The sequence below is a fragment of the Phoxinus phoxinus genome, assembly GCF_949152265.1.
Source record: "Phoxinus phoxinus genome assembly, chromosome: 15".
Taxonomy (NCBI): domain Eukaryota; kingdom Metazoa; phylum Chordata; class Actinopteri; order Cypriniformes; family Leuciscidae; genus Phoxinus; species Phoxinus phoxinus.
In genome coordinates this window covers 7,005,537-7,030,749 of record NC_136890.1, presented here as the reverse complement: position 1 = coordinate 7,030,749, position 25,213 = coordinate 7,005,537, and the positions used below count along the sequence as shown (strand labels likewise).

The 25,213-nt window shown below is 39.7% G+C and overlaps 2 protein-coding genes across 16 annotated transcripts in view; both read left to right on the top strand.

Annotated features, from left to right (window-relative positions):
* Nucleotides 1-8,026: 8,026 nt before the first annotated feature.
* rer1 (retention in endoplasmic reticulum sorting receptor 1) lies at nucleotides 8,027-20,866 on the top strand. Of its 4 annotated transcripts, none has more exons than XM_079637978.1 (8): nucleotides 8,027-8,203; nucleotides 11,068-11,153; nucleotides 14,106-14,210; nucleotides 14,460-14,559; nucleotides 14,664-14,742; nucleotides 17,945-18,080; nucleotides 18,164-18,218; nucleotides 19,276-20,866. In XM_079637978.1, exons 2-8 carry the CDS (start codon nucleotides 11,073-11,075, stop codon nucleotides 19,284-19,286), a joined length of 567 nt encoding a protein of 188 aa, XP_079494104.1. In that variant the 5' UTR covers nucleotides 8,027-8,203; nucleotides 11,068-11,072; the 3' UTR covers nucleotides 19,287-20,866. The 4 variants fall into 4 exon arrangements, with proteins under 4 accessions (XP_079494104.1, XP_079494102.1, XP_079494103.1 ...); XM_079637976.1 differs by having other exon boundaries at nucleotides 18,164-18,292; nucleotides 19,276-20,129; XM_079637977.1 differs by lacking the exon at nucleotides 8,027-8,203 and adding an exon at nucleotides 8,512-8,751 and having other exon boundaries at nucleotides 18,164-18,292; nucleotides 19,276-20,129.
* A 1,836-nt stretch (nucleotides 20,867-22,702) lies between these two features.
* Nucleotides 22,703-25,213, top strand: part of aak1a (AP2 associated kinase 1a) — a 67,685-nt gene continuing 65,174 nt past the window's right edge. For 8 of the 12 annotated variants that reach the window (XM_079637345.1, XM_079637354.1, XM_079637348.1 and 5 more), the window contains exon 1: nucleotides 22,715-23,589. In XM_079637345.1, coding sequence (XP_079493471.1) covers nucleotides 23,436-23,589 — 154 coding nt within the window. In that variant the 5' untranslated portion in view covers nucleotides 22,715-23,435. Of the gene's footprint in view, nucleotides 23,590-25,213 lie in introns of all 12 variants that reach the window. The other 4 variants (XM_079637355.1, XM_079637350.1, XM_079637352.1 and 1 more) reach the window with 2 other exon arrangements.

The window sequence follows — 25,213 nt, the reverse complement described above, 5'->3', positions numbered from 1 at the left end:
AGAGATTCTGTGTGTGGAGGAATGAAGGATCTGGAGAGATTCTGTGTGGAGGAAGGAAGGATCTGGAGAGATTCTGTGTGGAGGAATGAAGGATCTGGAGAGATTCTGTCTGGAGGAATGAAGGATCTGGAGAGATTCTTTATGGCGGAATGAAGGATCTGGAGAGATTCTTTATGGAGGAATGAAGGATCTGGAGAGATTCTCTGTATGGAGGAATGAAGGATCTAGAGAGATTCTGTATGGAGGAATGAAGGATCTGGAGAGATTCTGTATGGAGGAATGAAGGATCTGGAGAGATTCTCTGTATGGAGGAATGAAGGATCTGGAGAGATTCTCTGTGTGGAGGAATGAAGGATCTGGAGAGATTTTGTCTGGAGGAATGAAGGATCTGGAGAGATTCTGTATGGAGGAATGAAGGATCTGGAGAGATTCTGTCTGGAGGAATGAAGGATCTGGAGAGATTCTGTCTGGAGGAATGAAGGATCTGGAGAGATTCTGTATGGAGGAATGAAGGATCTGGAGAGATTCTGTATGGAGGAATGAAGGATCTGGAGAGATTCTGTATGGAGGAATGAAGGATCTGGAGAGATTCTGTATGGAGGAATGAAGGATCTGGAGAGATTCTTTATGGAGGAATGAAGGATCTGGAGAGATTCTGTGTATGGAGGAATGAAGGATCTGGAGAGATTCTGAATGGAGGAATGAAGGATCTGGAGAGATTCTCTGTGTGGAGGAATGAAGGATCTGGAGAGATTCTTTATGGAGGAATGAAGGATCTGGAGAGATTCTCTGTGTGGAGGAATGAAGGATCTGGAGAGATTCTGTGTGGAGGAATGAAGGATCTGGAGAGATTCTCTGTATGGAGGAATGAAGGATCTGGAGAGATTCTGTGTATGGAGGAATGAAGGATCTGGAGAGATTCTGAATGGAGGAATGAAGGATCTGGAGAGATTCTCTGTGTGGAGGAATGAAGGATCTGGAGAGATTCTTTATGGAGGAATGAAGGATCTGGAGAGATTCTGTATGGAGGAATGAAGGATCTGGAGAGATTCTGTGTATGGAGGAATGAAGGATCTGGAGAGATTCTGAATGGAGGAAGGAAGGATCTGGAGAGATTCTCTGTGTGGAGGAATGAAGGATCTGGAGAGATTCTCTGTGTGGAGGAATGAAGTATCTGGAGAGATTCTCTGTGTGGAGGAATGAAGGATCTGGAGAGATTCTGTGTGGAGGAATGAAGGATCTGGAGAGATTCTCTGTATGGAGGAATGAAGGATCTGGAGAGATTCTCTGTGTGGAGGAATGAAGGATCTGGAGAGATTCTGTCTGGAGGAATGAAGGATCTGGAGAGATTCTTTATGGCGGAATGAAGGATCTGGAGAGATTCTGTATGGAGGAATGAAGGATCTGGAGAGATTCTGTATGGAGGAATGAAGGATCTGGAGAGATTCTGTATGGAGGAATGAAGGATCTGGAGAGATTCTCTGTGTGGAGGAATGAAGGATCTGGAGAGATTCTGTATGGAGGAATGAAGGATCTGGAGAGATTCTGTGTATGGAGGAATGAAGGATCTGGAGAGATTCTGTATGGCGGAATGAAGGATCTGGAGAGATTCTGTGTGTGGAGGAATGAAGGATCTGGAGAGGTTCTGTATGGAGGAATGAAGGATCTGGAGAGATTCTGTGTGGAGGAATGAAGGATCTGGAGAGATTCTGTATGGCGGAATGAAGGATCTGGAGAGATTCTGTATGGCGGAATGAAGGATCTGGAGAGATTCTCTGTGTGGAGGAATGAAGGATCTGGAGAGATTCTCTGTGTGGAGGAATGAAGGATCTGGAGAGATTCTGTATGGCGGAATGAAGGATCTGGAGAGATTCTGTATGGAGGAATGAAGGATCTGGAGAGATTCTGTATGGAGGAATGAAAGATCTGGAGAGATTCTCTGTGTGGAGGAATGAAGGATCTGGAGATATTCTGTATGGAGGAATGAAGGATCTGGAGAGATTCTTTATGGAGGAATGAAGGATCTGGAGAGATTCTGTATGGCGGAATGAAGGATCTGGAGAGATTCTCTCTGTGGAGGAATGAAGGATCTGGAGAGATTCTGTATGGCGGAATGAAGGATCTGGAGAGATTCTGTATGGCGGAATGAAGGATCTGGAGAGATTCTTTATGGAGGAATGAAGGATCTGGAGAGATTCTGTGTATGGAGGAATGAAGGATCTGGAGAGATTCTCTGTCTGGAGGAATGAAGGATCTGGAGAGATTCTGTCTGGAGGAATGAAGGATCTGGAGAGATTCTGTATGGAGGAATGAAGGATCTGGAGAGATTCTGTATGGAGGAATGAAGGATCTGGAGAGATTCTCTGTGTGGAGGAATCAAGGATCTGGAGAGATTCTGTATGGCGGAATGAAGGATCTGGAGAGATTCTGTGTGTGGAGGAATGAAGGATCTGGAGAGATTCTGTGTGTGGAGGAATGAAGGATCTGGAGAGATTCTGTGTGGAGGAATGAAGGATCTGGAGAGATTCTGTGTGGAGGAATGAAGGATCTGGAGAGATTCTGTGTGTGGAGGAATGAAGGATCTGGAGAGATTCTGTGTGTGGAGGAATGAAGGATCTGGAGAGATTCTCTGTATGGAGGAATGAAGGATCTGGAGAGATTCTGTACGGAGGAATGAAGGATCTAGAGAGATTCTGTATGGAGGAATGAAGGATCTGGAGAGATTCTTTATGGAGGAATGAAGGATCTGGAGAGATTCTTTATGGAGGAATGAAGGATCTGGAGAGATTCTCTGTGTGGAGGAATGAAGGATCTGGAGAGATTCTGTGTGGAGGAATGAAGGATCTGGAGAGATTCTCTGTATGGAGGAATGAAGGATCTGGAGAGATTCTGTCTGGAGGAATGAAGGATCTGGAGAGATTCTTTATGGCGGAATGAAGGATCTGGAGAGATTCTTTATGGAGGAATGAAGGATCTGGAGAGATTCTCTGTATGGAGGAATGAAGGATCTAGAGAGATTCTGTATGGAGGAATGAAGGATCTGGAGAGATTCTGTATGGAGGAATGAAGGATCTGGAGAGATTCTCTGTATGGAGGAATGAAGGATCTGGAGAGATTCTCTGTGTGGAGGAATGAAGGATCTAGAGAGATTCTGTATGGAGGAATGAAGGATCTGGAGAGATTCTGTATGGAGGAATGAAGGATCTGGAGAGATTCTCTGTATGGAGGAATGAAGGATCTGGAGAGATTCTCTGTGTGGAGGAATGAAGGATCTGGAGAGATTCTGTCTGGAGGAATGAAGGATCTGGAGAGATTCTGTATGGAGGAATGAAGGATCTGGAGAGATTCTGTCTGGAGGAATGAAGGATCTGGAGAGATTCTGTCTGGAGAAATGAAGGATCTGGAGAGATTCTGTATGGAGGAATGAAGGATCTGGAGAGATTCTGTATGGAGGAATGAAGGATCTGGAGAGATTCTGTATGGAGGAATGAAGGATCTGGAGAGATTCTGTACGGAGAAATGAAGGATCTGGAGAGATTCTTTATGGAGGAATGAAGGATCTGGAGAGATTCTGTATGGAGGAATGAAGGATCTGGAGAGATTCTGTATGGAGGAATGACGGATCTGGAGAGATTCTGTATGGATGAATGAAGGATCTGGAGAGATTCAGTATGGAGGAATGAAGGATCTGGAGAGATTCTGTATGGAGAAATGAAGGATCTGGAGAGATTCTTTATGGAGGAATGAAGGATCTGGAGAGATTCTGTGTGGAGGAATGAATGATCTGGAGAGATTCTGTATGGAGGAATGAAGGATCTGGAGAGATTCTGTCTGGAGGAATGAAGGATCTGGAGAGATTCTGTCTGGAGGAATGAAGGATCTGGAGAGATTCTGTATGGCGGAATGAAGGATCTGGAGAGATTCTGTGTGTGGAGGAATGAAGGATCTGGAGAGATTCTCTGTGTGGAGGAATGAAGGATCTAGAGAGATTCTGTGTGTGGAGGAATGAAGGATCTGTAGAGATTCTGTGTGTGGAGGAATGAATGATCTGGAGAGATTCTGTGAGGAGGAATGAAGGATCTGTAGAGATTCTGTGTGTGGAGGAATGAAGGATCTGGAGAGATTCTGTGTGGAGGAATGAAGGATCTGGAGAGATTCTGTTTGGAGGAATGAAGGATCTGGAGAGATTCTTTATGGAGGAATGAAGGATCTGGAGAGATTCTGTCTGGAGGAATGAAGGATCTGGAGAGATTCTTTATGGCGGAATGAAGGATCTGGAGAGATTCTTTATGGAGGAATGAAGGATCTGGAGAGATTCCCTGTATGGAGGAATGAAGGATCTAGAGAGATTCTGTATGGAGGAATGAAGGATCTGGAGAGATTCTGTATGGAGGAATGAAGGATCTGGAGAGATTCTCTGTATGGAGGAATGAAGGATCTGGAGAGATTCTCTGTGTGGAGGAATGAAGGATCTGGAGAGATTCTGTCTGGAGGAATGAAGGATCTGGAGAGATTCTGTATGGAGGAATGAAGGATCTGGAGAGATTCTGTCTGGAGGAATGAAGGATCTGGAGAGATTCTGTCTGGAGGAATGAAGGATCTGGAGAGATTCTGTATGGAGGAATGAAGGATCTGGAGAGATTCTGTATGGAGGAATGAAGGATCTGGAGAGATTCTGTATGGAGGAATGAAGGATCTGGAGAGATTCTGTATGGAGGAATGAAGGATCTGGAGAGATTCTGTACGGAGAAATGAAGGATCTGGAGAGATTCTTTATGGAGGAATGAAGGATCTGGAGAGATTCTGTATGGAGGAATGAAGGATCTGGAGAGATTCTGTATTGAGGAATGAAGGATCTGGAGAGATTCTTTATGGAGGAATGAAGGATCTGGAGAGATTCTGTATGGAGGAATGCAGGATCTGGAGAGATTCTGTATGGAGGAATGAAGGATCTGGAGAGATTCTGTATGGAGGAATGAAGGATCTGGAGAGATTCTCTGTATGGAGGAATGAAGGATCTGGAGAGATTCTCTCTGTGGAGGAATGAAGGATCTGGAGAGATTCTGTATGGAGGAATGAAGGATCTAGAGAGATTCTGTATGGAGGAATGAAGGATCTGGAGAGATTCTGTATGGAGGAATGAAGGATCTGGAGAGATTCTGTATGGAGGAATGAAGGATCTGGAGAGATTCTGTGTGGCGGAATGAAGGATCTGGAGAGATTCTGTGTGGTGGAATGAAGGATCTGGAGAGATTCTGTATGGAGGAATGAAGGATCTGGAGAGATTCTGTATGGAGGAATGAAGGATCTGGAGAGATTCTGTGTGGAGGAATGAAGGATCTGGAGAGATTCTGTGTGTGGAGGAATGAAGGATCTGGAGAGATTCTGTGTGTGGAGGAATGAAGGATCTGGAGAGATTCTGTGTGTGGAGGAATGAAGGATCTGGAGAGATTCTGTCTGGCGGAATGAAGGATCTGGAGAGATTCTGTGTGTGGAGGAATGAAGGATCTGGAGAGATTCTGTATGGAGGAATGAAGGATCTGGAGAGATTCTGTATGGAGGAATGAAGGATCTGGAGAGATTCTGTATGGAGGAATGAAGGATCTGGAGAGATTCTGTATGGAGGAATGAAGGATCTGGAGAGATTCAGTATGGAGGAATGGTCTCTGATCTCTGGTCAGTTGTTCTCCAAACTCATCAGGCATTATAGGAGAAGACTCAGAGCTGTTATCTTGGAAAAAGGAGATTGCAAAAAGTATTGAATAAAAGGGTTTCAATAATTGTGGCTAACAGGTTTTGGAGAAAAACATTTATTTCACAATGTGATTCCCCCCTGCTTACAGTTGGAAAATCTTTTCATGACACTCGATTTTTGAAACCTCTCACTCAAAGTGTAAAACTACACACCAAATCTCCAAAACCATAAGCTATTTCTCAGCCTTTGACTCCGTTTTCAATTGCATAAAACACTTTTTTCTACACACAATTATAGGCCTATAAACAGGTCAACATGTACTATTATGAAAGAAGTGTATATTCTGACATGTGTTTATGGCCTTTTGAATGCGGTGTTACATTTTGAAGGAGACGTGAGGCATTTAGCATTTTGTGTGTGAAGTTTTGGGAATTGTGTGTAGAGTTTTGAAAAAAGGTGACAATGTTTTGAAAATGTGTGTAAGCAGTCGGAAAAAACTGTAATCGTATCTAACATAAAAGTTTGTAAATGTATAATACTTGTACACGCACATATATATATTATATTATTATTATTCAGTTTATTTAAATAGGGACAGATACAATAACATAGATAAACTTAACAGTCATCCGATGCATGTATCATAGTGTTTTTAGCTAAAGCTAATTCTCGACACTTGTCCCTAGTAGGGCTTTTTTGATAAAAAATACAGTTTAACAATATTAAAAACAAATGAGATACGATGTAAGAAAATAAAAAAAGACAAAAAGCATACAGACAGGGCAAAGTGTAAAGACTAAATATGAGTACAGTGTTGTTCCTGAATTAACCACGATTTGGTGTTTTTTTTTAAGGTGGCTAATATCGGGATACACTTCAAATGGTATGGCAGAGAATTCCATAATTGTGTTCCTTTTACTGAAAAGGCAGCCTGGGCAAAAGATGTTCTTCGAAAAGGTATACTACAATTGCCTTTTGACGCTGATCGGGTGGTGACTCTAGTACTTTGCTGTCTAGTTATTATTTTACAAAGCAGTAATGGAGCAGCGTCATTTAAGCATTTGAAGACCAGTTTAACCAGATGCAGGGAGATAAAACTTAAAATCTTATATTTACTTTGAATTTGGCAGTGATGGTACCTTATTCCCTTCTTGTCCAGAACTTTTAAGGCTCGATTGTACAGACACTCTATGATTTTGACTGATGACTGATGAGCTTGGGACCATGTGGTTAAGCCATAGGATATAGCCTATGTGAAAGAATCATAGAATTTAAAAAAATAAAAGCACAATCAAGAGTCAGGCAGTTTCTTATCATCATGAAACAGCACAAGTTGGCCTTAATGGTTTTGCAAATTTTCTTAATATGTCTTTTAAAATTCAACTGATAGTCTATAATTATTCCAAGATACTTCACTTCAGGTACTTGTTCAATAATTTCCCCATTCACTTTTACATTCAAGAGTTGTGTTAGAGGTAGTTTTTTAATGGAAAAGCAGACAGAGTTCGTTTTATTGGTGTTTAAAGTTAAACAAGATGAGGCCAGCCAAGATGATATTTTTTCTAAGTTAGCATTTAGTTTGTCAGCCACAGAAATACAGGTATTACCAGATGCGTACACCACTGTGTCATCTGCATACATCTGTAGACCTATATCTGGGCATACTACATCTGGCAAGTCATTAATGTAGAGGCTGAAGAGTATGGGTCCCAAGACCGTGCCCTGCGGAATCCCAGTTTTGATTTTAAGAAAAGTGGATCTCACATTATTAATCACAACACACTGTTCACGGCCATTTAAATATGATGCAAACCAGGACAAAGACTGTTTGGGTTACGTGTGTGTATACATATGTGTGTGTGTGTATATATAGGCTATTATGTATACATTCACATAACTACTCACACATATATTTTTGTGTGTGTGTGTGTGTGTGTGTGTGTGTGTGTGTGTGTGTGTGTGTGTGTGTGTGTGTGTGTGTGTGTGTGTGTGTGTGTGTGTGTTTAAAGTGGAGAAGCTTCTCGGTACTTGGTCCCCAAATAAAGAAATTAAATGTGTCACAATTTTAAAAGGTAAAAGTAGATTGTTCTTAAGGGGGAATCTTCACCCATCTTACCCTACTTGGATTTTTGAACCCGGTCATATGGATTTGTGTTGATAGGCATATAGATAGGCTACTTATAAAATCTTCTTCTCTTTTTCTAAAAAAAAAAAATCACATACCCATTTAAAAAAATAAATAGGATCAGTATTGTAATCGGTATCGTTACAACTGTAACAAAACATATATCGTATCGTTTAAAAAAAAAGTTAGGCGCTGAGTTTGGATCTGCTGAACGTTGTTGTCGATGTTGTCTGCGCTCGGCTGATGTTAAACAGGGAGCGATGTTGTCTGCGCTCGGCTACTGCGGTCTGACGCGGCTGCGTCTACAGAAGCACTGACGTGTTCACAGAGAAGCAGCGCGACGCGCGGATCGGCAGCCGAGAGTGACACAGCGGCACAACCGGGTAAGAGAAACAGATTTCCTGTCATCTCACTCCTGTTATAAACCTCTCACGTGCGATCCGACTCCTCGAATATCTTAACTGTCCGCCTGATTTTATTTTCCTCTAGTGGCATGACGATTGTAAAATTATATTTCCTATAAGATGCAGTAAAAGGCAGTGCTAGCAAAGTTTACCACTCGCCTGCGTTCGGATTTCCCCGGAAGTGAGTTGTCCACTTTTCTGCGTGTCTGCTGGTCATTGTAGTTCCTTCTCGATGCCTCCCAGAGGTAGTTTCAATTACAAATTCGAAAATAAAAACTACAACCCTTGCGTTTCCGCCTTGTTGTATAGTAGAACGGGAAGTGTAGTTTATAAGCAGTCGTCCGTGTTTAGCGTCAAACGCAGAAGATCTATTTTAGAAACTACATTAACCAGCATGCTTTACGCCTTTAAGGAATCAGTTATGGCTAACAAACCGATGCTAAATAGCAAATTAGCTACAAGGTCTGACCACTAGCCTTCTAGTTAGGTGGTTACATTAACAGTGAGTTTATGAAATAAACATTGAGGTAAGTATCTATCGCACTGGTTCGCTAATGACAACAGACTGAGACCAAATCTGTTCCGGGACTTTAGCTAGTGTTCATTTGCATGCACTGTCCTGTTTCGTTCAGATGTCAGGAAATAGGCTAGACGTATCTGGATCAAGAATCACAGGTTCTGCTCTGGGATAACTAGTTTATTTAGCAAATAAATACACATGTTATTATTAACTACAATGAGGCATTATATTCCACAGTAGCCGACAGCAGTGACTGAAAGATGAGGGAAATTAGCTGCTTCTACCTTTAGCAGAGACACCAAACCATTCATTTTATGCGCCGTTATACTGAAGGTGATCTTGATTTAGGTTGATTATTTTCCTCGAAGAACCACTTGTTCATTGACGTGGTGGTTTTTTGGACTTTGCCTCAGATTACATCTGTAGGTTATCATCACACGGAGTCTTCCCCTGTTTTACGATCAGGAAATCAATTCCTTTAAACGCACTCGTGAGTGAATCGTATATTATCATTGACTGAAACGGGGGAAATGCACTGATCTGCAAGGTAGATCATTTAGTCAACAGTAATTTAGATTTTAAAACTTACGAACTTTAACGTAATACAACACCACCCGTATCCCCGCCTGTGAAATGTCATCCAGTCAGTATAGAGCAAGTCAGAAGAATCAATCTAGAGAAAGGAAGCAAGGAATTCCTAGTTATTTCTGTAAACCGGTATCGTTATAAGAAACGTCCCTTTTTCAGGATACAGTATTTTAATAAAAAAAAAAGGAAAATCTAAATAAGCTTTACATATCTTTATCGGAAAGTGTTCGAAGTCGAACAGTGTTGTTCATGCTTGTTCAATTAACCATAAACAATTATTGCGCATGTACTTGTGGAACAAGTCCTTAAAGGATTAGTTCACTTCAGAATTAAAATTTGCTGATAATTTACTCACCCCAGCCCAACGTCATCCGAGATATTCATGTTTTTCTTTCTTCAGTTGAAAAGAAATGAAGGTTTTTGAGGACAAATGAAAACATTCCAGGATTTTTCTCCATATAGTGGATTTCAATGGTTTGAAGGTCCAAATTACAGTTTCATTGCGGCTTCAAAGGGCTCTACACGATCCCAGCCGAGGAATAAGGATCTTATCTAGCTAAACGATCAGTTATTTAAATGTATATAAATATATATATATATATATATATATATATATATATATATATACACTATCCTGGAATGTTTTCCTCACAATCCTTAATTTCTTTTCATCTGAAGAAAAAAAAGACATGAATATTTTGGATAAAGTGGGGGTGAGTAAATTATTTGGACATTTTGATTGTGAAGTGAACTAATTATTTAAGACACTATCAGATTAATGTTGGTAGACAATTAAATTCACCGTTCCAATAACTTAGGACACTAAAGAGACCTTTTTACTGATTGGGAAAAACGTCAGGAGAAAGATGGCCTGGGTCGCTGATCACCTGTGTGAACATGTCATTGTCCTTCTGCAGAAGCGACCAGAGCAATAAACTGCAATATCCGTAATTTAAGACGCCTAAGACCGTTACAGGGAGACAGGAAGAACAGCTGACTGTCCTAGCAAATTGTTAGAAATAATATGAATAAAAAGTCAACTCTGTAACCAACAGGGAAATGTGTTCAGTTTATGTCTCAGTTGTTTTATCTTTTTATGTGAATCTGTTTTTAAAAAAGAGAGAGATATAGTAAACCATACACAATGCAACAGGGCTGTACAAAATTAGATGAGTATAAAATATCCTAAATGAATGTCAGTTTTTTTTTTTTTTTGGTAGGGTTTTATATGGTCTCAATAGGATTTATAGGAATTGAGTAAAGGTGGATATATGGAAATAAAATGTTTAATAATAAAAGGGATTGCTTCAAAAAACACTATTTTAGGACTTGTTAAAAATTATAAAAACAAAGAACTTTTTTCACATCCCATTTTATTAGGTTTTAAAAACAAGTTTTTAAATTAAGGCTCAATTTAGTCAAACTAAATTTGCTGCAACTTAGAAATTAGTGCATTTGGTTGTAATTCTCAATGCTTTGAGCGCAAAACAGTTAATTGTTGATGTAGCGGTTCAACACCATTATTAGCTATATGAACAGTTATAATGTTCAAGAAAGCATGTTTGCGGTGGAGACGGTAGGATGGAAATGTGTAGTTTTTAATATACGTTTGAGTGAGTTCAATGAGGAGATTTATATTGATATTTCTGGGTTGTTTACTGTCAATATAAAAATAGCAAGCTAAAATAATCCTTTTTTTTCACTGCACCCTCATTATGTTACCCCTCATTCACAGACAGAATGCCAGAAGGAGACAGTGCTGGTGAATCCATCCATGGGAAACCATCAGCGATCGGAAACTTCTTTAAACGGCTTGGGCAGGTGAGGCTCTTGGAAATGCCACTGTCTGACTATTTAAGCAATTTTAATTAAAATCGAATGCACAGATCCAATATACTGTTACACATGCGTTTTCTTTCTCAACCGTTTACTTTCACTTAAGACATAAATGATTGAGTTTGAGGATACTTTCAAAGATGGGCATTTTGACACGCAGGTATGTGTATTTAACCGTTTAAGCCCAATTACGCAGCAAAAATAACTCGATACATTACTCGCGCGGTATTATGTGCGCGCCTCTGAGACAGCGCTCAGAAACTGTCTCTCAGGGTGTACTCGCACCAGGCGATCTCCCAAAGTCTGGGGTGCGTTTCCCAAAGCCAACTATGGTCGCAAGTTCTGTCGTTACCAATAGAGTTCAATGGAACTTGCAACCATAGTTGGCTAACGATGCTTTTGGGAAACCCACCCCTGGTTCGTTTGACTAGTGTGATTGCTGGGTGATGTGTGCGCTGCACCGTGCCCTGGCCCGCTTGAAGAGGTTGGCTTGGGCACGGGGCGGCGTGCGGTACGCATGTATTGTGATGACTAACCGTGCCGGAGCATGGAGTGCTTTTGTGTGCGCTATTTTCATCATTACCAAATTTCTATTACTACTACTTGGATGGTACACTTTTCAATTAGAGTATATTTATATTATCTTGTTTGCTTCTCACCTTATTGACGAACAGTAATTTTAGTTTGCGAGTAAAGCTGCAAATTCCTCTGTTAAAGTCAGCTACCTCCATAAAAATTCTCATGATATGTGCAGTACAGTTAAGTGAAAATCGCTGCATAAGTGATACATCTATTAGACAGTCTATTAACGAAAGCAATTTTCTTCAAAACAAAAAGTTCAATCGTAATGACGCAACCGTGCTCCGGCCCGTAATGTTAAAGAGATGGTTCATCCAAAAATGAAAATTGTCATTATTTACTCAACCTCTTGTTGTTCCAAACCCGTAAGACTTTCGTTCATCTTCATAACACAAATGAAGGTCTTTTTGATAAAATCTGAGTGATATCTGTTCCTCCATTGATGGCTACGCAACTGACATTTTGATTCTTCAAAAAGTTTTTAAAGAGTTGGTAAAACTAAGTTTAATCCAAATTCTCTCTTTATCGCTTTGTAAGATGAACAGATTGAATTTAGGTAATTTAAACCAAATAGATTGACGTGCGAGAACAGACCTCTTGCTGAAGCTTAAACGTGATGCATAACACGAGAATGAACCTCATTGGTTCTTGCTGAAGCTCAAACGTGATGCGTAACACGAGAATTAACCTAATTGGTTCTCGCTGAAGCTCAAACGTGCTAGCCTGGGTTTCCCCATACTGCCTTTGCGCAGCACGATTTTATTCACGCTGAAAGGCAGTCTGGATACCATGGACCAGATTTTCGCCTCATTTAGGGAACCAATCACAGAACGGGGAGGGAGCAGCAAGACGATGACGACATCTATGCGACACAACTAAGCAGTTTGTTTATGTCCATATATACCTTCGACCCTCATGTTTATCTTGCACAAACGACAATAGTCGCTGAACGTCATTGTTTACAAAAAAATATCTTACCCATCGTCGTCTTCCTTGTCTAATTTCTTTCGCTCTACATACGTCATCTGGTATAATGGAAACGATTGGCTATGAGCGTACAGGCGCATTTGATAGACATTCTTAGCACACAATAAACGGCGCCGGGCATTCGTAAACCACGTCTCAAATATGAGAAAATGAACATGTGGTTCCCAGACCCAAGTCTCAACGAGAATTGGGTCTGGCGTAAGCCAGGCTACAAACGTGCTGCGTAACACGAGAATGAACCTCATTGGTTCTCGCTGAAGCTCAAACGTGCTGCGTAACACGAGAATGAACCTCATTGGTTCTCGCTGAAGCTCAAACGTGCTGCGTAACACGAGAATGAACCTCATTGGTTCTCGCTGAAGCTCAAATGTGCTGCGTAACACGAGAATGAACCTAATTGGTTCTCGCTGAAGCTCAAATGTGCTGCGTAACACGAGAATGAACCTAATTGGTTCTCGCTGAAGCTCAAATGTGCTGCGTAACACGAGAATGAACCTCATTGGTTCTCGCTGAAGCTCAAATGTGCTGCGTAACACGAGAATGAACCTCATTGGTTCTCGCTGAAGCTTAAAAAGTGCTGCGTAACACGAGAATGAACCTCATTGGTTCTCGCTGAAGCTCAAATGTGCTGCGTAACACGAGAATGAACCTCATTGGTTCTCGCTGAAGCTCAAATGTGCTGCGTAACACGAGAATGAACCTAATTGGTTCTCGCTGAAGCTCAAATGTGCTGCGTAACACGAGAATGAACTTCATTGGTTCTCGCTGAAGCTCAAACGTGCTGCGTAACACGAGAATGAACCTCATTGGTTCTCGCTGAAGCTCAAACGTGCTGCGTAACACGAGAATGAACTTCATTGGTTCTCGCTGAAGCTCAAATGTGCTGCGTAACACGAGAATGAACCTCATTGGTTCTCGCTGAAGCTCAAACGTGCTGCGTAACACGAGAATGAACCTCATTGGTTCTTGCTGAAGCTCAAACGTGCTGCGTAACACGAGAATGAACCTCATTGGTTCTTGCTGAAGCTCAAACGTGCTGCGTAACACGAGAATGAACCTCATTGGTTCTCGCTGAAGCTCAAACGTGCTGCGTAACACGAGAATGAACCTCATTGGTTCTTGCTGAAGCTCAAACGTGCTGCGTAACACGAGAATGAACCTCATTGGTTCTCGCTGAAGCTCAAACGTGCTGCGTAACACGAGAATGAACTGATAAAAAAACTCTAAGCTACCATGCAGCACAGCAGCGTCACATGAGTGTAACTGCAGTAGTTCAAAATCTCAACCTGTTAATCGTGTCTTCTGGTATATCTTGCACCCCTAGTGAGTGTTGTTGGATAATGAGAACTACTTTTTCTCTTTTAAATGCAGATTTACCAGTCATGGTTGGACAAGTCAACTCCGTTCTCAGCATTCCGATGGGCATCCACTCTTCTTCTAACGGCCATATATATGATCAGAGTATATATTCTACAGGTAAAAGCACCACCTGTTTAGGAATGTTTGCAAAATACTTGCATTTTATCTATTTGATTTATGCTTTAACAATAAGGCGGGAGTTATTATGCAGCTGTAGACTGCATAATAACTCTAACTTTATGATAAAGTTCTTGTTGTGTAATTGCATCTTGCAGGTCTAGAAAGTTCATTTGATTTGAGTAACTCTTGCATTTTTCATCCCAAAACATTAATCAAATGCACTGAATCATTTGTGTCTTTTGTTAGGGCTGGTACATAGTCACATATGCTCTCGGGATCTACCACCTTAACCTCTTCATTGCTTTCCTCTCACCAAAAGTGGATCCCTCATTGCTTGATGATCCAGGTAAGACCGGCATTTGAAATGATCTTCTTTATCAGTGACTTTTGCATCGCTGAGGGGATTTTTTTTTCTTTTCTTTTTTTCTAATCGATGTCTCCCTTCACTAGATGAGGGTCCAGCACTACCCACAAAACAGAATGAAGAGTTCCGGCCGTTCATTAGGAGGTTGCCAGAGTTCAAATTCTGGTGAGTTGTCACATAAGGGGTGACATTTTGAGATCCCATGATATCGCTGGATGAGTGCAGTTTTCTCCAGAGAATAATGAGTGTGTTGACTGACTTGATCCAGTGACGTGCAGAAATGACCAGTGATTTCCACCACGTGGAAAACATAGGCAGAATCCAGTGATAAAAATGTAATTTAGTGTTTAATACATGTCGTAGAATTTGGCAAAGTGAGTATGAATAAAAAGTAGGCATGTACACTTAATCATTATTAAAGCTACTTAAGAAATTGAATTATGGATACATCTGCCGTCTCACTATATGAGGATATGAACATAAATAACAAACTCGATATGAGTCACTTCATGATCATTTCACAAAGAAACTTACAAGCCCTTAACTGGACCTTTATCACACAAAAAAAATACAGAGACATTTCACAAGAAACTTTTTTTTTTTTAAGGATTATATTGCAATACCACAATTTGTCTTCAACTTTTGTTTATTTAAACCGTAAACCTCTGTTGTTCGGAACTTTGTTTGCCAAAAATTGAAACTTGTTCAAATGTCATTTTATTGATTTTTAAAATTTTCTGCATTAATTTGATTACCACCAGTTTTTTTTTTATCATCTCTATTTAGTCATAAAAACACCAGAGAAATAAAGCGAATTTAAAACGGACAACAGAATTTCTGGCACTTTTCATAGGAATGAAAAAAGTAACAATAATGTGGTGTAGGATATTAAAAATGAATGTAACTGACATCTGCACAACATTGCTACAATAAATGTAATATTTAAATTACAATTTTAAAATACAATTTTACTAAAATCATTTTCAAAATTATTTAGAAAAAAAATACATCTATAAAAACAAAACTGGAGGGAGATGGAGAATAGGAGCTGTAAGCATGAGTGCTTTAAAGGTGCAATAAGCGATTTCTGAGAAACAATGTTGATATTGTTTTATCAATATCAACACACTCCTCCCACACTCCTCCCTTCATTGCTCCGCCCCCAAAATGCTTGAACATGCAATGCAAGAGTGAATGTCTCTTTATCATATAATGCTTTGTGAAAAAAAAGCAAAGATAACAAACGACGAGGAAAAACAAAAAATTAACATGCAGTACACGAGAATGCAAGCAAGAGTTTGTTGTTAGTCGCCAGCAAAACACACAGGTCTAGACAAACTAGAGTCCCTTTCACACAGCACGTTGATCCCGGGAAATTGCCGAAAAATTGTCAGAGTGCCTTCTGTGTGAACGCAAACACGTCCCGGGCCAGGAACAAAAGCCAGGATCAATGCCGTAAAGGGGTGTGTCGTAGTGATGGCGCACGTGCCATTGTGCGAGACTGTTGCTCTTAGAAGAAAGTTTGTTCGTCATACTACGAGCTTCTTACTATCGCGATGCGTTACTGTACATGTTTTCGACGCGTACGTTGGACGTCTCATCCTGACGTCACGTGTCTTTACGGGATCTTACGGGATGTGTGTGAACGCACTCACAGATCCCGGAACATCACTGGCAGGGTGAATGAACCAAAATCAAACAATCCCAGGACACATTATCTGTGTATTTTCTGGAATCTCTGTGTGAAAGGGGCTATAGACACTCAGAACTGTCCTGTTACTGTAGCTAACATTACTACAACAGCATATCTTTGTCTTGTGAAACACACCAAAACCATGTTACTCGCATGGAGCAGAAACAACAAAACCTCAGCATCTGTTTTCAGGCCTTCCTGCTTCGGTCTCTCTAACGCTGGAAAGCCTTTCCAATATTATCGCGGCTCCTTGCGCTCTTGCCTGATCATAACCCTTTTTTTTTTTTACTAATATTCCTGACCTTTTCTCTTTTGTAATGTCTCTCAGCCATCTTTCTTTCTACAGTCTTTCTTCAATTCTCCCTCTTGCTCGCTCTCTCCTCCCCATCATGAGTGGACACGCCCCCTTCTGCTGATTGGCTAAAAGTGTGTTGTGCTGCCCGATCCACTTTTAACAGAACATTTAAATATATCAGCACTTACTGCACCTTTAAATCTCATGAGCTCGTGTGCATGTGCGCTGGGATAAAAGTCTTGCTTCCAACACTAATCGGCCAAACAGCAGAACTTAAATGCCAAGTGTCTGCAGAGTTAGCGGGATTGCTAATATATCAGTTGTCCACTAAATATCATTCAATTAGTATGTTACAATAAGCTCACAGTAATGTTTTTTTTTTTACATATTTAATTTTAGAGCTTTACCCCTGGTTTCACAGACAAGGCTTAAGATAGTCCCAGACCAAAATGCAAGCTTGAGCTGTTTTAACTGAAAACAACTTGACCTTAATTCAAGTAGCCTACTTGTTAGGGCTGGGCCGGTTACAGCAATACCGCGGTCACGTGACGCCTACCACGGGTCTGAGCTCGTCACCGCCATCACCGCAAAAAACAACAAAAAAACATTGGTGTGTACGTTGTGTCTAATGACATTGTGTCTTACATGGATTCAAGTTTTCCTAAACAAAACTTATCAAACGATGGAGAAAATCCGACCTTTCGCGAGTTGGGGAACGCAATGTTTCATGATGCATAATCTAGATCCCATACAGGCGCGGATGGGCTATTATTTAATCCGTAAGCGCATCACAAAACTCATCATCCGTTCACCATCCATCCGCACCAGTGTTTTTGGACCAGTTTACCGCTATACCGCGGGAATTTCTTGCTTTTCAACCGCGGTAAGAAAAAATCCATACCGTCCCAGCCCTACTACTTGTACATAATTATTTTCTAAGGTTTAAAATTTATACAGATTTGACATTTTCCCCTCATACTTCTGTTGGAATGGGTACGAAGTTGGCATTGAATTTCATTTGAAATGGTATTAAAAAGGTCTTAAAAAGCCTTGAATTTAAATTGGAGGATCCTGGGGGTACCCTGAAGATAGTCCCAGACTAAAATGCAAGCGTGAGCTGTTTTAACTGAAAGCAACTTGACCTGAAATATCTGTAAACATGTCAGTGCCATTGTTTTGTCAAAATGCACACCAGGAATGTTTTTTTTCTAAGGCATGTTAATAAAATCTGCTTAAATGTCCTAATTGAACTAAGGCCTAATCCGAGCTTAATCTAAAGCCCTGTGTGTTAAACCGGGCCTTAAACACACAAATGTGTATATTCCTTCCAAGTGCTTCAGTTTAAGTGTGCATGTTGTTGCTTTTGGTTGATGTTTCAGGCATTCAGCGACGAAGGGCATCGTCATCGCTATGATTTGCACATTCTTCGACGCCTTTGACGTGCCGGTGTTCTGGCCCATCCTCGTAATGTATTTCATCATGCTGTTCTGCATCACCATGAAGCGGCAGATCAAGGTTCGTAGTCGAGTTATCTAAAAATAGACTTCCAGTGATGTAATGTACTAAACTGTTGCTAACTGTTTGCGTTTCCTCTACAGCACATGATCAAGTATAGATACCTGCCCTTCACACACGGGAAGAGGACTTACAGAGGCAAGGAAGACGCAGCGAAAACCTTTGCTAGTTAAAATTCCCCTTCCTGAAATTAAAGTTATTGATGAAGAATGGTGCGTAACGGGGGTTGAGGTTTTTTTTTCTTTTCTTTTTTTCTCTTTTGCTTTTTCTGAGTAAGAAAAAGCCAAGCCTGTTGAAACTTTTGATCGACATTGAAACTGTAATGATGCCTTTAAGCGTTTGGGGTTTGGGCCTTTGAGAAATGCTGTTGAGAGCTTCTACACTGGCAAGTTTTAATATATTTGGACAACTAAGGATGAGATTTGACAGATTTTTTGCTCAGTGGTCCACATTCTTCTTCAAACTTAGAGGATTTGATACTCCTTTCCGGTTTGTTTTTAAAAAGGAAATGCAAATTTCATCACCAATCACTCGTCCTCATGTCGTTTCAAACCCGAATAACTTTTTCTCAGTGGAACACAAAAGGAGAAATTTTACAGAATGTCCCTGCTGCTCTTTCACATACTTTTTATTTGATGGAAAATGGCAGCATGAATATTCTGCCGTGTGTGTTTAACTGATGAAAATAGTCATATTGATTTGGGACTAAGTCATGAGAAACGAGTTTTGGTTGAACTATTTCCTGATTATTTACAAACATGGGAATATAATATAAAAAGTTTAATATTCGAACCCTGGTACATTTGATGTCTTTCATAGATTATAACATTGGATTCAGTATTCAGACTAACGCAAGAAGCTTCCATGAAGAGAGAGGAGACATTATTGATCATAGGGACTTAGTGGAGTTCCATCTTGCCACATGTTAATATTTGCCTTTTATGAACATTTATAAATCTCTTAATGTGCTGTAGCATTGTATTTAATTTTTGTACATAGTTGTCCACTTTATTCACATCCATTCGTGCTGTTTGTAAGTTATTCTTCAGTAGGTAAACCGTTTCAAACCCCCTCACTTTGTACGTCAGGATTTTTAAAGCAAACGTGCATTCCATTAAAATGTTGATACAAAAATACTGGCTGTATGTTTTTATCGTATTCTCAATTAAAACTGTCTCTCTTTTTTCTTTTACAGAGGAAACATAAAGTTGAGTGCTTTAACTATTACAAATGGATGGCGAGGGTTGAAGGTTGTTCTTTGTTTTTTCTTTTCTGTTTTTTCTTTTTTCTTTTTTTTGTGCTGGGCCATAACTAGTATAGATTTTCTTTTTTTGTATGGGCAAATGGAGAGAACTTCAATAACTTCAATAAGCATTTGAGATGAGGATACATTTTTCCTATTAGAGTGCAGTTTTTTTTGGAGGGGAGATATATATAAAAAATGTATAATGTATAATTTTTTTTAATGGTTAGCATGTTTTTTTTGAAAATGCCATTTTTAATGTATTAAATTAATCTTCATCAAAACAAAATAATAGGTTTGTAAATTCCTGATTAAAGACATTGCATGTTTTAGGTTTTCTTGTGCTGCTGGTTAAGAGAAAACAAGATGATTTTAATAACCAAGTGTAAATTTTTCACTTCAAATGCTATTAAAAGGCTGTGTCCCTTCACTGCTTATTACTTTTTTTTTCTTTTTCTTATTTTATATATAAGTTTAGTGAATAAATCAATTGAAGTCTGTTGATAATTCTGGTAACACTTTATTTTATTGTCCTTGTTACTCATGTTACATGTTATAGTAACAACTGTAAATTATGCATAAATACATGCAACTAAACCAAACCCTAACCTTATGTTAATTAATATTACCCAGCACTTAATTCAATAATTACACTGTAACAAGGACACCTTAAAATAAAGGGTGACATATTTCTGTATTCTACTTGCAAGAGTGTTTGGTTGAGTCTGAATCGAAGATAAAGTGTAATGTATTAGATGCATTATAATTCTGTATGTACTATGACAATTTGATAAACACGATCTTACAACATTTTGCGTTTCCATTTACAGTACATAAGCCCTTAACACTTGGGTTCCACCTAAAAATACATGAATGTCATTGCATTAGATAACAAAACATCAAACCAGCTGGAATCTGCAAACATATGATCTGAGTGCTTTACTCAGAACTAGTGTGAGTTATCTTCTTTTTTTTCTGAACAGGAAGGGAGTGGGGGATCAGATGTGTCGGTCGTTACTGACATGAGATAATATATTTAGAAAGGGTCCATCTAACAAACCCACAGCTGCCTGAGTAGCATGTGTTAAGTATTTTTGCTAAAAACTTGTTTGTCAAATGTTTGATGTGTGTAATTTGACAACGAATAAATTAAATCTAAAACTAAATTAAATCAATAAGCAGTCAACTAGACTAACCAGTAATCTTGATAATCTTCCTCCCTCGCACTCATTTCCTGAGTTTAGTTTTGTGGTAATATCATAGACTGTAAAAAAATAGGGTAATATAGGTAAACACATTTTCCTGTGGGGGGCAGCAATGCTACAGGCAAGCGCATGTAATGCGAACTTTTATTCCATTATTTGCTAGATGTTAGAATTCAAATGTGTTATGTTATACTCCTGAGAACCATATATATATTAATGACTGACATTGACTGAATTATCGAATTAATTTAGCACTCTTATGGAAATATAATATTTTGAAATTATCATTAAAAATGTGACTAATTTTCAAATTGTTTGTCGTAAATAAACATCTCAGGAAAACATTGTGGAGTTTCTAATCAGAATATGAAAACGACAAGTGAATAAGGAAAGACATTATATATCAACATAGTGCTGTCAAATCAATTAATCTCTATAACATACAAGTTTGTGTTTATATAATATATGTGTGTGTGTGCGTGTGTCTGTATACACACCTGACACACACACGCATATATATTGCAGGTTTTCCTACTTACAAAGCATGTAGAGGTCTGTAATTTTTAATCATAGGTACACTTCAACTGAGAGATGGAATCTAAAACAAAAAATGTCACATTGTATGATTTTTAAATAATTAATTTGTATTTTATTGCATGACATAAGTATTTGATCACCTACCAACCAGTAAGCATTCTGGCTCTCACAGACCTGTTTTAACTGCACCTGTTTGAACTCGTTACCTGTATAAAAGACACCTGTCCACACACTCAATCAAAGACTCCAACCTCTCCACAATGGCCAAGACCAGAAGAACAAGACCACAAAAATAGAGCTTTTTGGTCTAAACTCCACTCGCCGTGTTTGGAGGAAGAAGGATGAGTACAACCCCAAGAACATCTTTGGGGATGCTTTTCTGCAAAGGGGACAGGACGACGCATTGAGGGGAGGATGGATGGGGCCATGTATCGCGAGATCTTGGCCAACAACCTCCACCCCTCAGTAAGAGCATTGAAGATGGGTCGTGGCTAGGTCTTCCAGCATGACAACGAACCGAAACACACAGCCAGGGCAACTAAGGAGTAGCTCCGCAAGAAGCATCTCAAGGTCCTGGAGTGGCCTAGCCAGTCTCCAGACCTGAACCCAATACAAAATCTTTGGAGGGAGCTGAAAGTCCATATTGCCCAGCTTCAGCCCCGAAACCTGAAGGATCTGGAGAAGGTCTGTATGGAGGAGTGGGCCAAAATCCCTGCAGCAGTGTGTGCAAACCTGGTCAAGAACTACAGGAAACGTATGATCTCTGTAATTGCAAACAAAGGTTTCTGTACCAAATATTAAGTTCTGCTTTTCTGATGTATCAAATACTTATGTCATCCAATAAAATGCAAATTAATTATTTAAAAATCATACAATGTGATTTTCTGGATTTTTGTTTTAGATTCCGCCAATCACAGTTGAAGAGTACTACCTATGATAAAAATTAGACTTCTACATGCTACAAGTGGGAAAACATGCAAAATCGGCAGTGAATCAAATAATTGTTCTCCCCACTGTATATATACACGCATACTGTATATTATATAAGCACAAACTTTTATGTTAGATGTGATAAATGGATTTGACAGCACTTCCTATGAAGTAATTACTCCCATTATACCTTTTTATTTTATGTTGCCTCAGGATCACTTTAACATGCTAATTAGATTAAATGTATAGATACATAGAATGAAACAACCCATTTAAGGCCATTTTACACACGTTGCATATAAAGTAAATGTATCCAATCATTATTTTAGGCTATTTGTTTCATAACATGGTAAAAAATATTTTTTATAAACAGTTTGGCTAAAAATTAGCCTGAAACCTAAACATTTATTGGTAAATGAAAACAACAAAAAAATATTTGCCTGCAGGTGTTTTATATGCCATTTTATTAACTTGAGTCATGGTTTCCTCTACAGATGAGTCGACAAAGCTTAAAAAATTAAAATAAAAAATAAAATCTCCATTTGTTTCTTATGTTCCGAGTCCAAACAATGTAATGATCATAGACTGTAAAAAAAAAAGGTAATGATAAAAAATGAATTCACAAAAAAAGGTTTCTGGTTCAATGTTGTGGCGTGTGTAATGATGCCCTCTAGTGTCTCTTATTGGACACGCACGTGCGCGTCCTCGCTGACGTCAGTGCGTTGTGTTAAACAACATCTACCAAGAGAGCGTGACTGACTGTAGACGACCGAGTCCATCCTAACGCGCGGTTTATTCTTCCTCTTTACCTGTGTACGGCCGTTTCTCTGATCTAACCTCGTCAGCAGACAATGGTTAAACACTATTATTCACTTTGTTTAGAGAAAACCCTATCAAACCGGCTGTTTCCCTGCGTATACGTTGCACTTCCGGGTTTTCGGGCAAGCGTCAGTTCTGAGGATCAGCTGTGATGATTGAATGAGCAAACGGAGAGGAGAGAGCGACTCCTGAACGCTGTGCTGCCGATAATCGTTGCTGGACACCAAGTGCATAATAAAAGACAGCGTGGCAAGAGGACTCGTGATATTAATCTGCTTGTTTATGCAGCTGGCAGGAATGCGTTGGCACTCATCAGATATGTTATTATAAGCTAGTATTTCAGGTACATAAGTATGAAGATAATGTGTCAATGGTGACTCATCCTACTGGTAACTGATAACCGATTCCTTCTAATACAGTTGAATTGTTCCGGATCTCCTAACACTTGATGTCCGCTGAGCTTGCCTCGGAGTCTCGAGCTGGACTGTTTTATATTGAGAGATCATCGCGCTTTTCTGTAATTTGTGCATCTGTCAATCTTTGTTGGATCTGGGAAACGACACGTACGCGAGAGTCTGGTTGTTTTTCATGATTTAATGAAAGAGTGTTGCTGGTTGGACTATGAAGAAGTTCTTCGATACCCGACGGGAGCTGGTGAGCTCGGGGCCCGCGTCAGGAGCAGTCGCGGGGGGCTGCGCGGGGTCCGGCACGTTCATCGGACGCGTTTTCTCCATTGGACGATATCAAGTGACCGTGGAGGAGACTGTAGCAGAGGGTAAGCGACTTTAAGTGACTTTTTGCTTTTCATAAGGACTAATAATGAATTAAATGTGCGTACTGGTGATGCTTTTACGGTCCATGTCTAGATATAAATAAATAACGATGCCTTATGAATGACTCCGAGCCTATGTCGTCACCCATGCGTCATCTAAATATTTGCTGACTGTATGTAGTGAGGCGTGCTGTCTCAGCAGAGGACGTTCAATTTAATATTTAACACCAAAATGAACAATTTGGTTAGCCTACTTACCTTTGTGTTGTTGCAAACCAGTAAGACTTACTTTCTTCCTGGAAGCCAAAAGGAGAAGTTGAGCAGAATGTCGACGCTGCTCTTTTCCAGATAATGAAAGTGGATGGAGACTGGAGATATCAAGCTCCAAAAGTGACACAAAGCATCTTAAGACTACCATTAAAGTAACCAAAAAATGACTCATGCGTATCACATGCCTTCTGAAGCCATATGTTAGTTTTGTGTGAGGAACAGTTTGAGATTTGTATCATTATTCACTGAAGATATTGCCCTAAGTCAGCATGTAATTCAACTGTCAACAGCAGGTTTGACATTATGCCAAACTTTATTGGTTTTATTGATTTATTTAATCTGCCATGTCTGTGTTTTTCTCACACACCCTCAGTAAAACGTCCAGAGCAAATTACCTACTGTTTTTTTTTTGTCTAACTTGATGGTCCTCTGCTTTGAGAAATCTCATCCCGTCCAAATGCGAATGTCTGTGATTGCTGATGTTGTATGTATTATCCTGATGCTTCTCCTCATGTGTATTGTGACCTATACCTGAGCTACCTTTTGCGCACCAATCTTCAAACAGCATGCTTTCATTTCAATATGGATGGTATCTGATGAAAAAATAACATCATAATAATAATAAATAGAGCCAAATTGTGAAATGCATTGTGACTGCCCAATTTCATATCAGTAGCAGGTGAGATACTTATGTTTCTCTGCTCAATTATATGGGTATATTATAAACAACTTTGTCTGTCATTTCATTTATGGTTTAATAAATTAAAATTATGCCCACATCTAGAAAACACACACTCCCACCTCTGTAATAAACATGGAGATGTTCGTCCCGTTCGAGTCGGTGCATGAAATCACAGGCATTGGTTGATAAGAATTGTAACTCAAACTTCGCTTTAACGTTGTTCCAAACCTAGATGACTTACTTTTTGCAGTGAAACACAAACTTTGATATACGGTGAGAAATACCTTTTAAAAATGATGGGTTTACCAGGGTTTCTGGAGCTTATGCAGCCCCAATATTGTGGTAATGGAACCGCATGGAAAGTTCTGAATTCACAGGATGCATTACATGAGTCATCAGCTTAAAGTCTCTTAAGCAGATTTGAAGAAGGCATTCTCCCTGCTGATGCACGGAGATCTTAGCAGACGAGTCCTGATAGGGTGTCGTATCAGGAACTCAAAACTAGTTATGAAGTTTCAAGCTACATCTTAGAGTTACAAAGGATGAGCTGTCCTCCAACTCACCATGTAAATGCAGACGATATTATCAAGACTGAGAGAGAACCGGCTGTCATATGTTCATGTCATGACCTCAGTGCATAGAGAATTGTGAACGCCTTACACAAGCCATTTCTGT

Coding starts and splice junctions, on each gene's coding strand:
- rer1 (XM_079637976.1), top strand. CDS start 11,073: ATGCCAGAAGGAGACAGTGCTGGTGAATCCATCCATGGGAAACCATCA. Junction 14,743..17,944: donor TTGCCAGAGTTCAAATTCTG/GTGAGTTGTCAC, acceptor TTGATGTTTCAG/GCATTCAGCGACGAAGGGCA. Junction 18,081..18,163: donor CCATGAAGCGGCAGATCAAG/GTTCGTAGTCGA, acceptor TTTCCTCTACAG/CACATGATCAAGTATAGATA.